Source organism: Neolamprologus multifasciatus, chromosome 10 (assembly GCF_963576455.1).
Source record: "Neolamprologus multifasciatus chromosome 10, fNeoMul1.2, whole genome shotgun sequence".
In the NCBI taxonomy this organism is placed as follows: domain Eukaryota; kingdom Metazoa; phylum Chordata; class Actinopteri; order Cichliformes; family Cichlidae; genus Neolamprologus; species Neolamprologus multifasciatus.
In genome coordinates this window covers 2,022,510-2,039,998 of record NC_140448.1, presented here as the reverse complement: position 1 = coordinate 2,039,998, position 17,489 = coordinate 2,022,510, and the positions used below count along the sequence as shown (strand labels likewise).

Sequence of the window (17,489 nt, the reverse complement as noted above, 5' to 3'; positions counted from 1 at the left end):
GTGCCTTTTTTCCCAGACTTTTTACATTTGTTCATCAGACAAGGAGAGAGGTATGGAATCGAAGAAAGCTTCTAAAGGGACCTTAAAGGCTTATTCAAACTGGAGATGAGAATAATAAGAGATTATTGCAGCATGAGTGCCTCTTAAATTCATGTATTTGTTGGTTATTTGGAGCTCAGGGTTTCATAGATCTGATTTCAGTTCCGGTAATAAAATTATCTCTCTTCATCACAATGTAGACTCCCGCTATAAGTTTCATAGAGAGAGAGAAAAAAGCTATGTAAATAAAGAGAAAAACAAATGGAGACAGAACAAACTATATGTAACTTCTGGCAGCACGTTTAAACCTTACAACAACAAAACAGCAACAAATTGACACATAATACATTTACTTCAACCCCAACATCCTGAGGGAATACTTATTTAACCCAAGTGGGAAACTACATTATGAAATTAAGTTTTACCACCCAGCTACATATATAACATACGTACAACTAGGGATGGGTATCGTTTAGGTTTTATCTGACACCGGTGCCAAACCGGTACTTTTGAAATGGTGCCGGTGCTCTAACTGGTGCTTAAAGAATGGAGAACACAAACTTTGTCCAAAAACCTCTTATGTTTTTATTTTTAGCAGTCCCTTTTTTTCTGCAAAATGATAACCGAGTTAGCCTTTTCTGTTGATACAACATACCTCCTTTGGTTGGAACTGGTGCTTAAACAATGGAAAACACAAACTTTGTCCTAAAACCTCTCATGTTTTGCTGTTTTTTTTGTAAAAAGATAACAATATTAGCCTTTTCTGCAGCTATAGGGCATATATGGTATCACTCTATCAAACTAGAAGATAGCCGCATGTCACTACGACGGTGTTTATTAGTTCACTTTACATGCATTAATGTAATAACGGTTAGCCTACTCAACGTAAATTACACACGAACAACATTAAGCTACTCACGCAGAGAAGAACGGCTGCTGCTGCATCATCATCCGTCATCATTTCTGCTACACTGGCAGGGCTAGGGGCCAGGACTCTCCTCTTCGGGTTTTTGGGGGATGTTGCTAACTCTGGGTCCGATAACAGGCACCACACCTGCAGTAGATGTGCTCGGTGTGAGGTCTCGCAGCAAGCTATCAAATACGGCGCATTTCTCGGCTTTTAAAAAAATGCTATACGTCGCCAGGTGTTTCATCGGATTCGAGGTGTTACCTCCTTTGCACAGTATCACAGTATCAGCTTAAAGCACTTGTTGCAGGCTGCTGAGTTTGCATCTTTTGCTGTGAAGTACAGCCAGACTTTGACCACTTCACCTTGGGCATTTTAATCTGTAGCTCTGCTCTAAAAGAACGTACGTACCTGGGCCCGCTTACTATCCTTGGAAAGGTAAAATGATTGGCTAGAATCCAAAGTGTATGACATTTCAAGAAAAAAAAGCACCAAAATAAAGCACCGAAATGTACGCTGCTTTTCGGTCTGGTTACTACCGGTAACTACCGGTATCCGGTGCCATTACCCATCCATATGTCCAACTGAAAGCACTTGGTTCCACAGTTTTCAGTGCACTATTTCTACAGAACATTGCTCTTTATCTGGTTGACTCATTCCTACTGATGTGTACTAGTGACCTCTTTTTCTAGGAGATGACCTCCCAGCCATCCATGCATCCTGACAAACAGCCTGGACTGTTGTCTGATCAACTGGAAGCTGGAACTCCACCCAATATAGAAGGCAAATAGAGAAAATAGGGCAAGTAACTAGTGGTAGAATGAGGGGTGACATTCTAGGTGTATACAAACTCAAGAAAATACTCTGACCCATGTGTCCTTTTTCTGGTGGGACTGTTCTCAGTAAATCTGAATTGTCCTGTGGTCTGGAAGGAGTTGTTCCAGTCTTCTACTAAAACAGTTTGAACAGTTCTGCTCATCTCTGACCGTAGGTAAAGCTCACGTACAGTATCTTCATAGACAGAGTATTCGATTATTTTGCATTAATTACACGTGTATGCCAAATTTTCATGGGAATGTTTCTAAATGAAATATCAGATGATGTCTTTACAAAAAAGTAAAGAATCACAAACTTGTGGGTCAGTAATCTCAGCAAACCACTGCAGGAGTTACAAAAACAACCAAAATGTATCCAGAGCTTTATTTGTGATGAAGAAACCTGAAGAAATGTAATCAAAGAAAGCATTAAGACCACAATCAACTGTGAACACTGCAGTCTGAAACCAAAGTGGTCTGAATAGCATTGATCTTCCCTCCTGATTGCACATGTGCTCTCATGCTCTTTCATTTTCATTCACAGTGACCTTTGACACAATGAAGGTATACTTACAAGTCTTATTTGATCTGTCACTGGAGGCTAGGACTGGCAAACAGTGAAAGGCTACACTTTTAGTGGACAACTGTGATATTGTATGCACTCAGCATTGTGCTATAGTTTGCCATCTCCCATTAAAATGAGAATGTCTGCTGTGAGTGCTATTTTGCTTTATTAGATCAATTTTCGGTTCTAACAAATGAGCTAGCTGTGTATATTCATGGTGTAATTACTTTCCCTTTCCAATTTGCCAGACAACACAGCTCTGTCCTGGAAATATAATGGGTTACTTTGCATGAAACATAGCTAAAGTAATAACAGAATATTAGCTTACCTCTCCACAGGAGTCCAGTGAGATGGGGGGTCAAATTCAATGCAGGAGACTGGCAGTCTGTTCGTAATCACTGTGTAAAATCTAGCATTGTCTGATCTGTCTGTGTGATTACTGCTCCCTGGAAGTGGATATGATGAAACAGGACTATGAAATGGCAAATTATTTTAGGTTTCAGTCTCACAGATTTTGTTTTTGGCCTCCTGGTTGCATCCTCAGAAAGATGTGATCTGCAGCTCTCTTTACAGCAAAATTGGTTTCATAAGCTTTTTTTTTTTTAATCCTTTTTAGACTTTTAAATTAATAATATCCAATTGAAATTACTAAAATTATTACTTTGCTAGTTGGAAATACTATGCATGTTACTGAATCACTGCCTTTTCTTTCCTTCATGTAGTCCTGCTGAAAATAAGGCAGCTAGCTGCTAGGCATGAATGGCTTCTGTCACACACCGTAACAGCTGGCCGGGGCTGCCTGTTAACGCCAGGTGAGAGAAGGAATGGAGTCGGAAGAGCTTGTATGTGGAGGAGAGACAATTTTGTTCAGGCTCTCTAGGGTATGTGTGTTGTGGGGAGGGCCATAATTGCAGTTGCCACTTCACCAACCCATCTCCCCGCTACCCTGCCACCTCGCAGCCCCAGTGCAGAATGGGAGAATTGGAAGAGTCATTTCATCTCACAGGAAAGGAATGGTTGGGAGCTCTGTGGGGTGGGGAAGCAGAGGACGCTAAATTACAGAGCAGCACAGTGCACTAGCCGGCTGTGGGCTCTGACCCTCTGTCCTGACACCACTTGGTGCCTGAGAAAAAGACTATTTTAAACAAGGTGCACATCTTCTCCCAGAAACTGCAGAGGTCGGGCACAGTAGCATCCTGCATAACTTCATACAATCCTATACTGCAGTCATGTGAAAACTGCATTGTTCAGTATAGAAACAGAAATGACTTTTTCATGGTTTATTTGCAAATATATTACTAAATGTATTAATAAAAGAACAGCAACAGTTTAAAGTCATGAACAACACTCGTTACTACAAGCTTTGGCTCTAAAATTGACCACATCACAGTAAGTCCAGTCTTGTCACATCAGGTAATGCCATTCATTACTTGCTATTATACCAATAAGCTCTCTCAGCTAAACCACAGGTGGGGGCATAGGAGGTCTCTGCTACGCAGCCAATAGAGACAACAAACCAGAAATATAGACACCAGACATCTTTGACAAAGTGAGGAGCAGCGAGCTTGTTTTTGTGTAGGAGAGAGCAATAAAACGGAATATCATGATGTGTCAAAGATAAGACATCTTTTAGTAACAATAGGCTGAATTTTATTCCAGACATTTTTAAAAAACAAGGAAATATGTTTCAATCCTGTCAGTGAGGAAAGTGATGCATCAGAGGCAACATCAATCCTCAAAACACCTCTCCAGTGTTCTCAGGAATCAATCGCTCAATAAAAGAAAACCATGGTTTAAACTACAGCCACGGCTGTTCCAAAACCCAGTGGAAGAGATTAAGTAAAGAGGAGAGTAGAGTGACACCAATGCTGTAATATATTTCAAGGTTTGCTGAAGCTCTTATGGCTTAGTGCCAACACAAACGCAATCAGGATTCCTCCATGTCCTCGTCATCTCACAAATTGAAAGGACAGCCAAGTCATAAAATGCAAAATTGTTGTCCGTCATTCAAAATAACCGCTTTTATTACCCATTTTGGTCCTTCATCATAACCAGTTTCTGCTGTTGGTGACCCATTCAGCTACTGTCTTCAGAGAGACATTCACACAGCTTATAGTACAAGTGCCAAACCTCATCCCCACTCATTACAGAATACAGTCAGTATATGAAACCCACTGGATGGTTAACCCCAGCAGATAAACAAGAGCTTAATGTTTGCTTTGACACCACAATCTGCCCCTCTCATCATAATGTGTGCTGGCAAACAGACGGGACGCCCAGCCCTGTCATATACCCCTATCAGTTCGTATATATGCAGAGAGCGTTGGAGAAAGCAGAAGGTGTGTCTCGCTTCACAGCCCTAAAATTAATGGTTGGGGCGAGGGGTGGGGGTGGGGGGGTGCTCTCAATATAGAGTGATGGCAAAGAAAGAGGTCTCTGAGAAGAAGTGGAGATAAAGAAATGGATTCTTATAGGAGCAGAGACAGTAGAGAGACAATAGAGCTCTTGTCTAAATGGCAATCCACTGGATCTCTTGCCCATATTTCCTTTTATTCACACTGTGGGACTGAATCCAAGTCGAGAAAAGCCAGCAAGAGAAACAGGAAATTAGTTGCCCACCTAATAGCTGGACTGCTTTTCCACCTCCCCCTCGTATTTTTTCCTCTTTTTTCTTTTCATCCCTGAGGGAAGTTGGATAACAGCCATTCCCATTGAAAGGTGGATCAATAAAGAGATATATTGTCATCTTAGAGCGCCACCCTCCTAATCAATTAATCTATACTAGAATTCGTTCATTGGATCCTCTTGAGGGGGTTGTCCTCTTATTACCCACTATGAGTTTAAAAAAAGGTGCAGACATATGAGGGTCTCATTACTAGAAATGGAGAAGAAACCTTGAAAAGGTTCAAATGTCTCGCTATAGATGCAGATGATAAGCATTTAATGGCATTTCAAGGTAACAGTGATTTCACCATGAGTGGGTCTGCCTACTGAGATTATAAGCAATAGTCTTAATGACTTATTCTCCCTGCTCTGCTGCATCATCAGATATAGGGGCATATGCATGTGATTCAGAATGTACAGGGTGCCTCCTAGGCAGTGTGCCACTGATTCCATCTTAATAGTCTGTTGTTTTCTGCTTCAAGTTTTGGTTATTTCCAACTTAAAAGTGTTCTCTCAAGGTTAGCCTTTCAGGGATTTTAAAGGTACTTTAAAAGATGAACTTGCATCGTTGAAAAAACATTTTTAGCTTTAAATCAGAGCTCAAGTTTGGGGCAGCTAAATAGCAAATATTTTAAGCATTTGCACATTTGCACTTAGCCAATGAATTCACAGAAGGCTAATCTCTGACATCAACAGCTGTGGGCGTATATATCTGAGAGACTTTTACTTTCCCTGTAATTGTAGGCATGCAAAACTGCTGCTTGAACACTCCCAGCAATATCAGCACTGCCATCACTGTTTTTATACATTAATGGTGATTTATAGCCAGGAAGGAAGTGGTTCTGGTAGATGATGTTGGCCATTTCTCTGTGGGAAGAACAATACATCAGTTCATATGGTCTTTTAAGCACGAAAATAAGGAAAATCTTGTTTGCCTTCCAGTAACAAACAGGAGAAAATTATGTTGGCAAATTCGAGAAAAGAAAATACCAAGGTTTGCCATGTGTAGCGCTCCATCTTTACATCAAAAGGTCATGAAATTAGATGAAACGACCCAAGAGCAAGAGATGGAGGAAGGCTGTGAAATAATGTGACAAAGAACTAAAAGTACACATGCAGCTAATTTAAAAAACAAGAAGTAAAGCAAAACTATCCTTCAAAGTTAAACAATAAAACAGTACAACAAAAACTGTAATTGGCAGCACAACTCAAAATATAATAAGAATGCTCAACTCAAAAACACAACCACACCCTGGGAATATCATATCATGTGGACTATCAGTGTCTCAATGTCTACTGTGTCTTTATTTGTTCAACTCTAAAAGTGGAAAACTGGAACACAATGCATATGATGAATATGATGCGTTCTTTAAAAACACAACAATAAATCCACCTATTGTACTTACAGTGGTCCTGTACTAGCCATGTACTGGCTCCTTAAAATGACCCCCTATTTTAAAAGACACAAAGAAAGAACAAAATATGTCATTTTCCATTTAATCAGAGTCAGTCACATCTATAGACATCCTTGGACAGGAAGTAATACATTTCTACATGACACTTCATGAATCATCAGGTTTGACCTACAACAATGCTGCTTAAAGAAGAAGGATGAAGCCAAAAGAAATTGTATATTTTTTAAGAATTAATCTGTCTCCATAACTACTCGATGCCATTGGGACAGCTTCATATACTGAAAGCACTCTTTAGAAAACCCTTCATGGTGATAAGTGCAAGAGATTAATTTTCCTTAAAATGACAAAGCACTGATAGTTTGTTGTTTGCATCACACATGCATGCAAAATGAGCTCTGTCTCATCTTAAATAAATGAATAGACTTTTAAATAACAAGTCTCCTTCCTTTTGATTATTTTGGAGTTTATATGTAAATGATATGTGTGTGGTTGGTCTGAAAGCCTTATTTGGTTTCCATAAATTGATGTTTGGGCGATGCTTGATATTTCTCATTCTTCTGAAAGGCATTTGAAAGCCATTCAGAGTGGAACAGTTAAACAGCCTGCAGAAACAGTGCAGCCTCGGCCAAAAGAGGGAAAAAAAAGATCCTTCATACAGCATAGGCTCCTTTCACTTAAAGTCATTAGCTTATTTATAAATGTAGGCTCAGCTGCCCAGTGCATTACTGAATATGACAATACGTTTGTCTTGAAGCGTGCTTGCCATGTGCTGAATTCAACTCTTTCAGTGGATTTGTTCTAAACAACTGTGGAAACACTCTTTTTTATTTGGATTGACATTTATTGTTTGTAGATTCCAGAGACTCTGTTCAAACACTGGCTGGTCTAGAGGTAGGGCAATGAAAAGTCTCCTGCCAACCAAACCATCAATTAGACTCCATATATTATAGAGGCCGTCTTTTCCTATGCTGCCAGGAATGCCAGGAAATGTTTTAATGCTGGCATTTCACAAAAGTTGATTCTACGTGGCCTTTACAATGCTTTCAAATGAATAGCAAAAATTATGCCCTTTCCACACGCAAATCTTTGTGCGTGGAAAGGGCAAAACTCTGTGGTCTATGGCTCAGCTGCAAATGTGTTGCACAGCACCAATCCACACTGATGGGCTGTCATTGTAATTCAGTTCCTAATGTGGATAATTAGTCTGAATTCATGGAGTGCTTGATTCCACTGACAGCTATGCCAAATGTTTGATGAAGGCACCAAAGTAGCGGCATCAGTCACAGACAAACGGAAATGCGTTTAAGTGGAGGGCCTCATCATGTTTTATTCAATCACAGAGCAATGCTCAATTAATCAGTTTCTGCAATTAAATTAAACATGTACATGCATAAAACATGAAAGAGATATCAGGGGTGTTTAAGTGGCGCTTGCTTCTCATAACCCAAAAAGAGAGAATTTATTTTCAGCCCTCTGCAGCAGACACTGTGACCTTACTGGTGTGGAATTATTTCTATTTCATGCAATGCTGAGAACGCAGCGAGACAGAATGTGTTAAAGCTCAACTTAGTATGCGCAGCTTGATGCAAACCACCATTCAATGCATTTCTATAAATGTCAAGAGCTGTGTGTTTACCAGGTCTTTCTGACCCCTAATATTTATTCGGCTCAACAGCACTCTAGCCAATCATTCCTTATTGCAGAATTGTGGCTCTTAAGTCAAGTTTCATTGGCTGCAGTTTGCCGTATCTCCTGGCACATGTAATATTGCTTTTCGCTTTCCATCAGTTGCAGGCAGAGCCTGTGCTCAGATAAATAGTGACATTTTGCAGCAGTGTGGGGGGCTTGTTTGCATCTTTTAGTGCCTGAGTCATTTCTATCGCCTTATTTGTATACATAGCATCACAGTCGGCACAATCAAAGGTCGTACACATGTAAGAGAAATTTGCATTTGGATTCAAACTATTGCCAAAATCATTTATGCCTGTGTGTTTAGATAACAGCCATGAGATAAAAGCTGACATTTGCGCCTCATTGAGTATTATGAGTTCAGTTTAAGAAAAAAAAGGTCGTTTCTGAATGAATGCAAAGATCATGAATCTTTGCAGCACTACGTTAGCCTTCATGCTCTTCATAGCGTATTCAAGGATGCAAAATATTCATTTATATAACTATATAGATGTAAGATAAAGTGTCCAAGCTGTCTTTGATTGCATATTATACATCTGGACTTTTTTGAACAGCATGGTGACTTCTTCTCAATGCTGAGGAAAATTCACAGCTTGAGTGGGAAACATCTTACCAGCGCATGGAGGACACAGAAAGGGAGTAACAGAGACAAAATACAAAACTGTTTGGATTACTTGTGGGATTCTGTATTGGTTACTCGTCTCTAATCTTCATCTAAGTTACAATTATAGCCAAAATACAATCTGACGAAACACTAACCGTATCTACTTTTCATGTCCAGATCAAGCACACTGAGTAATCACTCACAGTAATGGCTGAAAAAACAAACAAACAAGTAAATATTTCCACTAGTAACTTTTGCTTTTATTATTAATCCAAGCAGATGTTATGGGAGTTACGAGAAGGTTCACAAACGTTTTGCTTCAACTGCAGTTGCCTCTGTTGTGTCTCTAAGACCCTGAAGTTTATTTAAATCTGAATTTAACATAAATGACTAACTGGTCATGATCCTATCGTGTTTTGTTGGTTAGAAGGTATACGAACATTACATACATAGCCTGACAATGTTTCACTGTAATGGTCCCTCGGAGGCTCCCGCAACATACGCATTGAAATTGAGCGCACTGGCCCTTTAAGAGAATGGTACTGTGGTGGTAAAGTTAGTCGGAATTAAACAAAGATCAACCGGAGGAATGCTGAGTCTGCCTTCAGCATACTGTTACAGCAGGCTGGAGCTTTTGTCACAGCTTAACTGAGATGTGCTTTTGTTAATAGTGTAGATTCTCTCTCTCTCTCTCTGTAGATAGATAGATAGATAGATAGATAGATAGATAGATAGATAGATAGATAGATATTCCGGAATCGAAACTATTAGATGAGGTGCATAAAAACCCTGACAGGTTGAATGATTTCTGTAACCAATCATTCGCATTTTGTTAGGTCAGTCAAGACCAGCCGGCTCCACTGGCATTAACACAGCTGTTTTTTAATATTCATTTTCCAGTGATTACCCTCTTAAAGATATGCTTCTCTAACTTATCAATTTATAATATAGCCGTAGGCATTGCATCAGGTTGCTTCATCAGAATTTTATTTTGAAAGCACAAGCGGAAGCCGGTAATGCCATTGTGGCCGCTGTTACCGTGGTGCGCTTCGGCTCCGGGAGCGCACTGTTTGCTGCTGAGGCTCAGTGCTGGTGGCGGAGCGACAGAGAGGGACGGAGCAGTGACACACATGGAGCTGAGCTTTTAACAAAGTGGACGTTTCCTCCTGGTACGATGACTCCGGCTACTTTGGGGCTGTTTTTCTACAGGACTAAGCCCTGATGAATGTTTCTCCTCTGTTAAAAACAAACAAAAAGAGGAAAAACGGGACTCATTGACCGGGCGCTGCCTTCCCCTCACTCTCAGCCGCCCCTCCGATCATCACCTGCAGCTTGCTTTGTACGACACTAAGCGCAGATTTTGCAGAAGCGTTGAGGGATTAAAGTTTGAACTTATGGTTTATTTGTAGAGCGGCTGAGATGCTGCCTGCGGAGTCCGCTGCTAGTTGCTGACATTTCATACCATAGGCTGGCGCTCATTTGTGGGTCTGTGTGGAAATTATAAGTGCTGCTGCTTGACAGCCTAAAGACTGCCACCAACCTTATCTACCTATGTGCACATTTGTATAATGGAGTACCGTCCGGCTCTGGTTCCCTTACTGGTTGTATTTTCACTCGGAAGTTTGGCATATGGTAAGTTTTAAATTGCTTGTTTTGTGGTTATGGTTAACAAATTAACAAACAAAACACTTGTACAATGTCCGTTATAAAGTTTACAAACTTACTATTTCACATCAGTCAGCTGATCTTGTAGGAAGCCCCCCTTTATGTCAGCATTTGTGCATAAGTGAGTAATCCTCCTAGATGATGTCACTTAAAAGGCCACTTAGGAACAACAGACAGCAGAGTAGCCCATATGCAGCTTTACTGTGTGACCTGCCCAGGGGATACTGGATTATCACCAGCATCTGCTCCCCACAGAAATCTGACTTTGCTGGCTCATTTATCTCCAGCATTGGGCCCATTAGATGAACTATGAACACAATGCAATTGTGAAACGAAAACTCTTCAGTTCCTTCTCCACTACTGTAAGTGAGTGTGGCAGGGTTGAAAGTTTGAGTCCCTCTGTGGACAGCATTGCTAAAAAATGCATGCTTTCTTGCTACTGTACAAGGTTTAGTGGAAAAAGCCTTTACCAGCTGCTGCTGCGTGTAAAATGTTAAGCAGCTCCTTTATGTCCCAGTCTGTGTGGTGGAGAGTACCAAACAGTGTAGGTTTAAGTGTCACCGAATCCCTGGATATAAATGTATGATGCACAATATTGGTTTTCGTTGTTTCATGACTTTGCCTTCAGACGTATGCATATGGTGCTTTTGATTCCAGCTTTCAGAAGCGAAATCTGCCACATACGCACACTACGAGTCATAGTATGGCTCTTTCTTGTAGACATCAGACACCTCTGGGATGATAGAGATATGTTTAAATGAGACTGCTGGATCCTCAGATCCTCCATCAATCACACGTGTTTAACTGAAATTGCTGCCAGTTGGCTACAGGCTCTTTGTCAACATGCATTCATGTCTGTGTTCAGCACAGATGAACCTCCATGTGCGATGTACTAAAGCAATGTTTTTTGACACAAGTGGGATGATATCGTTTGTGACAGTGTGGTGTCTTTGGGCCCAGCCCCACTGCTGAGACTCCCTTTTACAAGCCTGTAAACATTGCCTATGAACTCAGCATCTGTGAAAGTGCTCCTTCACTGACTCCAGATGCTCCTCTGGGACTATAAAGGCTGGATTAAAGCTGCTTATTTTCACTTTAGCAAACACATGGTGAGTTAAAAAAAAAAAGAGAGAACTGTACTGTTTTTAGCAGCGGACTTTTTTTCCCTCTCTGATACTGTTATACAAATTGGCATAGATTAAAAGGAAGAAGAAGCTTCAGATCAGTGCCAGCACAGATATATGTGGAGAAGAAGATGCAATGAAGAAGAGTTTAGGAATGATTCTCCATCCCTCGTCTTCGTGTGAAGGGGCCGTTCATGCGGAGCCAGAGTCACAGAGTCTGGTCTCAGACTGTTTTTCCAGTAATATGACACTGGAATCTGCCAATCACCGCTGTCACTATCAGTCACCACGACGACCTCAGGAAACTCTCCTCCAATGACTGTCAGTGACTCATGTGTTTACAATGTACTTTATTGATGTGACTTCAAGGCAGGAGCTGAAAACAGCTGCTTTGTTGCGATGTGGATGTCCTCACCAGACTAGTTGCGAGATGAAATAGCCGACACCAAACCTAGATAACCACTCTGTAATTACAGTCTGAGCACACAGCTCAATTTCCTTTAGGGAGGGAAGTACCGTGGGGTGTAATGTGGCTGAAATAGCACAATTACCGAGATGGCCATTGTTTAAAACCCTTTCTTCTGTTTCTGGCAAGGTTTTTCAGACATGCTGTCAGCCTCAATGAGTTACAGTGGCGGAGGTTTGGAGGGGTTTAATGGATTGATCAAGGACAGTTTGACAGGAGTTATAACTGCTGCTGAGATTGTATTGAGACGTCTGAGTAGTCCTCTTTAAAGTTGGGGCACAACCACTAGATCCTGGTGGCAAAAAGACCAGTTCACTCTAAAACCAAAACCACGTGAATGACTAAAGTAAAAAATGTGTATTTTTATTTTTCCGAATTTCTAAGATGTGTCCCACAGAGATGAATGTGCTGTTTGAAAAATTATTTTTGCACAAATCCATGGACGTACTAATGGACACTGATACAAAACAGTTCTTGTGAATTCTGTTGGCAGTCAGTAACCAGTACAGTGTTTCAAAAATGAGATAGCACCGTTCCATTTAGGTGACTATTCAGATGGAAGCCCAGCGCGAGACTTTTACCAGCTGCACTCCACATTGTAAACCTAGATTTACTTTGTTATTTTTATACGTTACAGTCATCACCGCCGACTGGAATGGCTCGTAACAGCACTCCAATATGCAGTAGCTCATTTTGTTTTTTGCTTTTGGAATATTGACAACATTCTTTTTTCTGCAGAAAGAAAAAAGACACAGAAAGCTTTGTAGTCATTTCCGAGAACAAACACGCATTCGCACAGTGAGCGTACCTTCCTCCTCCCCCCACCTGCCTGCCCATCTGTTCTGCACAGATCAATTAGGCTGTCAATACATTCAAGCATGATGCACTGAAATGAGGCACAGTGTAGCATTCAAGCTACAAGACGATCCTAACTTGCGCCGGTTGAAAAATAACACTCGAAATCAGGGCAGGGAACTAAACCTCCTCCTCCTGTTACCTCAGAATCAGCAGCGTTAATCATCCATCCACTTTCTGAATCTTATTTGAGTAGTTTCGCTTTTTTTCAAGCTGCTGGTCAACCAGTTCTAGAAATGAATAATAAGTAATGCTAAAAAAAAACATGAGGTGAATTTGCGTATGCTAGTCGTTGATTATGTGTACCCATGGTAATAGAATTTCACAGTCACAAATATCCATTACACATCAGATTGACTGCACCTCATGATGCATTAATAACAAGTTATTTGTGTACTGGGCTGTAGTAAATAAACAAAAGCACTTTGTAAACATGTCAGTGGGGTGTTTTTGCTCGTTCATCTGCAAACTAAGGCTTGCGCTCCCTCTCTTAATGGCACTGCTTATTATCTATGCTGCATGTTCCTACCACAGCGAGCCAAAATCAACAAACACTGAGCTCCTTCTTCATCAGGCATCAAGGGAAAGGGCTTAAACTCATCTCTATTTAGCAGCGGGTGCTGACAGGACAAGTTAGCACTCCCTACTCCTTGAAGGTCTCAAGTGCAACTGCCTTTAGGGCCCAACACAGTATACCTAAGCTTCCAGCCTTGGGCTGCAGACAGATGGATTACCCCTAACATTAGATTTCAGACAAAGATATCCCAAGTACAGTTTTTGAATAATCATTTCACTTAATAAGGGAAATATATTATCCAAACCTACCTGCCCTCTGTGAAAAATAATTCTCCCTTAAATATAATAACTGTTTGTGCGAATTGCATTCAGGCTGGCAGTGAGACACAAATCTGAGCGCACAGCCCATTGTTAGTCAGTGGTGCTGACCTTCAGTTACTTGGATGAGTGACAAAACATTTCTCCCATATGAACACATTCAACTTAATGGGATTTGCTTATCTGGATGATTACCCATATGGAAAATATTTATATAAATCTTATAAAGTTTGTATCTGTCTTGTGTGAAACTTGTATGAAAAGCACACAAGAGTGAAAACGGATATAAGATCCCTAGAAAAATTATATAAATGAAACTTGTATGTTTTGGATGCTTCCTAAAACAATATATGAAAGTGGCCACTTTCATGAGTAAATCATATAAGCCTTATATAATTCACTATATGAAGTAGGCCACATCTGATGCAAGTCTTTTATAAGTTTTTACTATTTCTTTGCCATATGGGTAAGCAGTGTTTGCATTGTTCTTACAAACACTTACACTCCTCATCCTTTTATCGCTTCAGCGTCTGACTATCTGTCTAATAAAGGGTGAGGTCATCATGAAATCTGACTGGTGAAGCAGCCAGTCAGATTTCATGTTTATCCTGTTTATGTTATCTGCCGATGTTTGAAGCAGTGACATAACTCTGACTGCTGGAGAGTCAAAGAAAAAGCCCGTGGGTACTGCCACAGCTGTCAGAGCAGTAACTCAGTGCTGTGGATGTATTTGTGAGTCTGGCACTCAAAAGCTCTGCATGAGAAAAAGCCACCTGATAATGGATTATTTTCTACACGGATGTGTCAAGGTGATGCCGTAGTTGCCAGAAACTGACAGCTACTGTTGATGATTTAATGGCAAGGTAAAAAACTGACAGGGACAACTTTTTTTTCTGATGACGGTGTCGATACACACATCGAGTTGGGGATAGGAGGACTTTGAGTGTCTCTATGGCTGTTTGTTTGCCCTGTTGGGTGATTGATAGCTATGCCTAATTGACTGACTTCTTTAATAGGCACCTTACCTTCACCTCAAAAATCTTTTGAATTTGTAGCACTTATAGAAGTGACAGCAGCTGGATGTTAATCCAGCTCTTGCTCTTTACAGTTTTCCCACTTCATGACTTAATGATACATCAGGACCAGTGTTACTTGAAATGTCCTCAACAGTATGTCAAGACTGCATTTTACCACTTAAATAAAGGGTCTTGGAAATGTGTATCATATATGATTGAGCTAATTGCTATCATGGTCTCATGAGCTGTTTTTTTAATAATACAGACACTCTCCGTGTAGATTATTTCATGTTTGACTAGCAAGCTAAGAGTCAGTAGAACAAAATAAAACCACGCACCATAGTTTATTTTTGTCATGTTAGTGATGTCGTGGATCCTCTTCAGGAAGTCGTTGTCTCGACCCTTTCCTCCCTCAAAATACGATGTGGTGTGATGTGTGTTTTCAGAGAGATAGCAGCCAGCCTGCACATTTGTGTCTGTTTGTATAAGGGGACACACATCCAATAGGGGCTAATCTTGAAACATGCTGTTGTGGGACAGGAAACCAGTGGCATTTCCTCACTGATGTGTTTGGCCACCCACAACCATCCTTGTTCCTGTCTTGGAGTCCCCTCGAGGATTTCCTCTTTGACACGACTGCGAGACTGCACCTTCGTCAGCGATCACTAATGGACAGATAATTAGAGATAATGAACAATCGTGCCATCATCATACTGCCTTTCTGGAGCCAAACCATCCACTAACTATCTCCATGCTTATATTTCCCACCCACCTACCCCCGCTCTGCGCTCATCACAAAGAGCACTTACAGTGAAATGGGATGAAGTGTGGGAGTTCAGTCACCCAATACAGTTGCTGTTCTCGTCTTCTTTCAAAGCTTGAAACCGCTTTGGTGGAGTGAGCAGAAAACAAAATCGATGCTTGTTACCATCGGGCTGCTGGAGCTCCAACTGACAAGGTCTGTGATAACTTGAAGGATGCTTGGCTGAAAAGAATAGTTTAGCTGAAACATCCCCCACATTATTATGATTATTCATAGCAAAATGTCAAAGTAAACAGTAGAAATGTCAATTTTTAAGACATTTCACAGCCCTTCAGTCTTGTTTCTGTAGGTGGAAGTAAATCGAAGCTTAATCAACTTTCTAGTCTCTCAGGCATGTTGTACCACCAGGAACATTTTTAGTGGGAAAATGCTCGCTTCCTGTTGGAGCAGAAAATGCACTTTGCTCTCAAGCTTCTGCCTGGTCAGCATGAACATCCAGCTCATACAGGTTCTTCACCAGAGGAAGAGGCTATACTCACAGGGCCATTCTCACTCACATTTCCATGATTCCTGCTTTTCAAAGAAAGGAGCAGGACGAAGCAGCTTCGGCCCCTTTCCCACCAAACTGTTCACGGCCTCAGCAGAGACAGTATAAAAAACACAGAAGTTCCTTTTCCAAAGTTGACCCCACTCATTTAGATGCTTAGCATCAACACGGGCTCAGTTAAAGCCACTTTGTATTGTCATGCAAGTACTTCATTTTATGTTCCCCAGAGGGTTAAAGAGTACAAAGCTGGAGGAAAAAACTGCAGCTTGCCTCATTCGCTGCTGCCAGTTTAACTTTGAAAACACATTTCCAAATCACTTCCTGCAGCTTCAGTAAATAGAAGGTGGAGAAACTGTAAAACAAGAAATCTTTACAAAGAAAAATAGGAGAGGAAAAGGAATTACAGCATCTTCTTCACTCCTCTGTTCCCTCTTTAAAGATTATTACGCCCCCCCTGTTAGCCAGTCAGAGGTGCTTTTATTTCAACAGAAAGAGACTTTTTCTAACCAGAAGGAGCAGACTCTGGGGGGAAGGACAGTTATCTTGAGCGCAGTGTGAGGGTTAGCTCATCTTAGGCTTAATTTGACTTGCTAAGGCAGAGCCTGGGTTAATCTGTCTTCTTTACCACAAATCACCACAGAGCGATAAGGAATGGAGTGTTTGATGTATTGCAGTATTCTGATTTATTTTCAAGTCCTTCACATTGAAATGAAAGGCATTTCTCAGCCTGTCTGGTTTGGAAGACTCGCTGGGCTGGAGTGCCGTCCACGTTTTATGTCCTTTTCCCTCCAAGGCCATCGTCAACCAAACGTTTCTGATACATACACAGTGTTCTTATGTATTTCAGTAGAACTTTTATACCTAACTTCCTTGCTGCATTTTCACAGCACTTTATAATATGAAATCTACAGATACAAGTGAGGTGATTACACAGATCGGGCCATTGGTAGAAGTTCAGTTATCACATATTTTGATCCTTTTTAAATTTATTAATTGTGTTATTTATTATACTTTTGCATATAGAAATGTTCTAAATGTCATAATTTCAGCTTGTTGCTCTAGTTTTTATTCATAGTTTAGATTCTTTTAACTTGCAAACCCAAAATAAATCAATTATTAATTGCAAAGATTCTTCTTAGTGAGACTTTTCTTTGACAAACTAAGTAAGGAGCGTTTCAGAGCTCCTCACACGGTTTTCCATGATATAATATTTGTTTTCTGCGTGTCCTATAATTTGACTAGTGGACTGGATTCACGCTCCACCAATGAAACCTTCTGTGAGTCGCTGTGGTTTGCTCAGGGGTGGGCTGCATGCTGGAGACAGCTTGTACTTATGGCTGCAGTGCAAGATTTGTGTTGACCTCAAGATTGAGCCTTGTACAAATATCAGACAAAATGAGGACCCTTCTTGGATTTGCTGCATGAGTCTGACCATCACTGTACCATCTGTGTTTGGAAAAGGCTGTCAGCAATGGGTGATGTGCCTTCAAAACAAAATCACTTTAGAGCACAATTAGAGGT

General features: G+C 40.8%; 1 protein-coding gene across 6 annotated transcripts in view; it reads left to right on the top strand.

Annotated features, from left to right (window-relative positions):
• Positions 1-17,489, top strand: part of robo3 (roundabout, axon guidance receptor, homolog 3 (Drosophila)) — a 176,709-nt gene that overhangs the window by 68,667 nt on the left and 90,553 nt on the right. Inside the window, exon 1 of one of the 6 annotated variants that reach the window (XM_085175692.1) lies at positions 9,739-10,330. The exons of the other annotated variants lie outside the window; for them this stretch is intronic. Coding sequence (XP_085031818.1) covers positions 10,267-10,330 — 64 coding nt within the window. The 5' untranslated portion in view covers positions 9,739-10,266. Of the gene's footprint in view, positions 1-9,738; positions 10,331-17,489 lie in introns of those variants that run through there. 6 annotated transcript variants of the gene reach the window in all.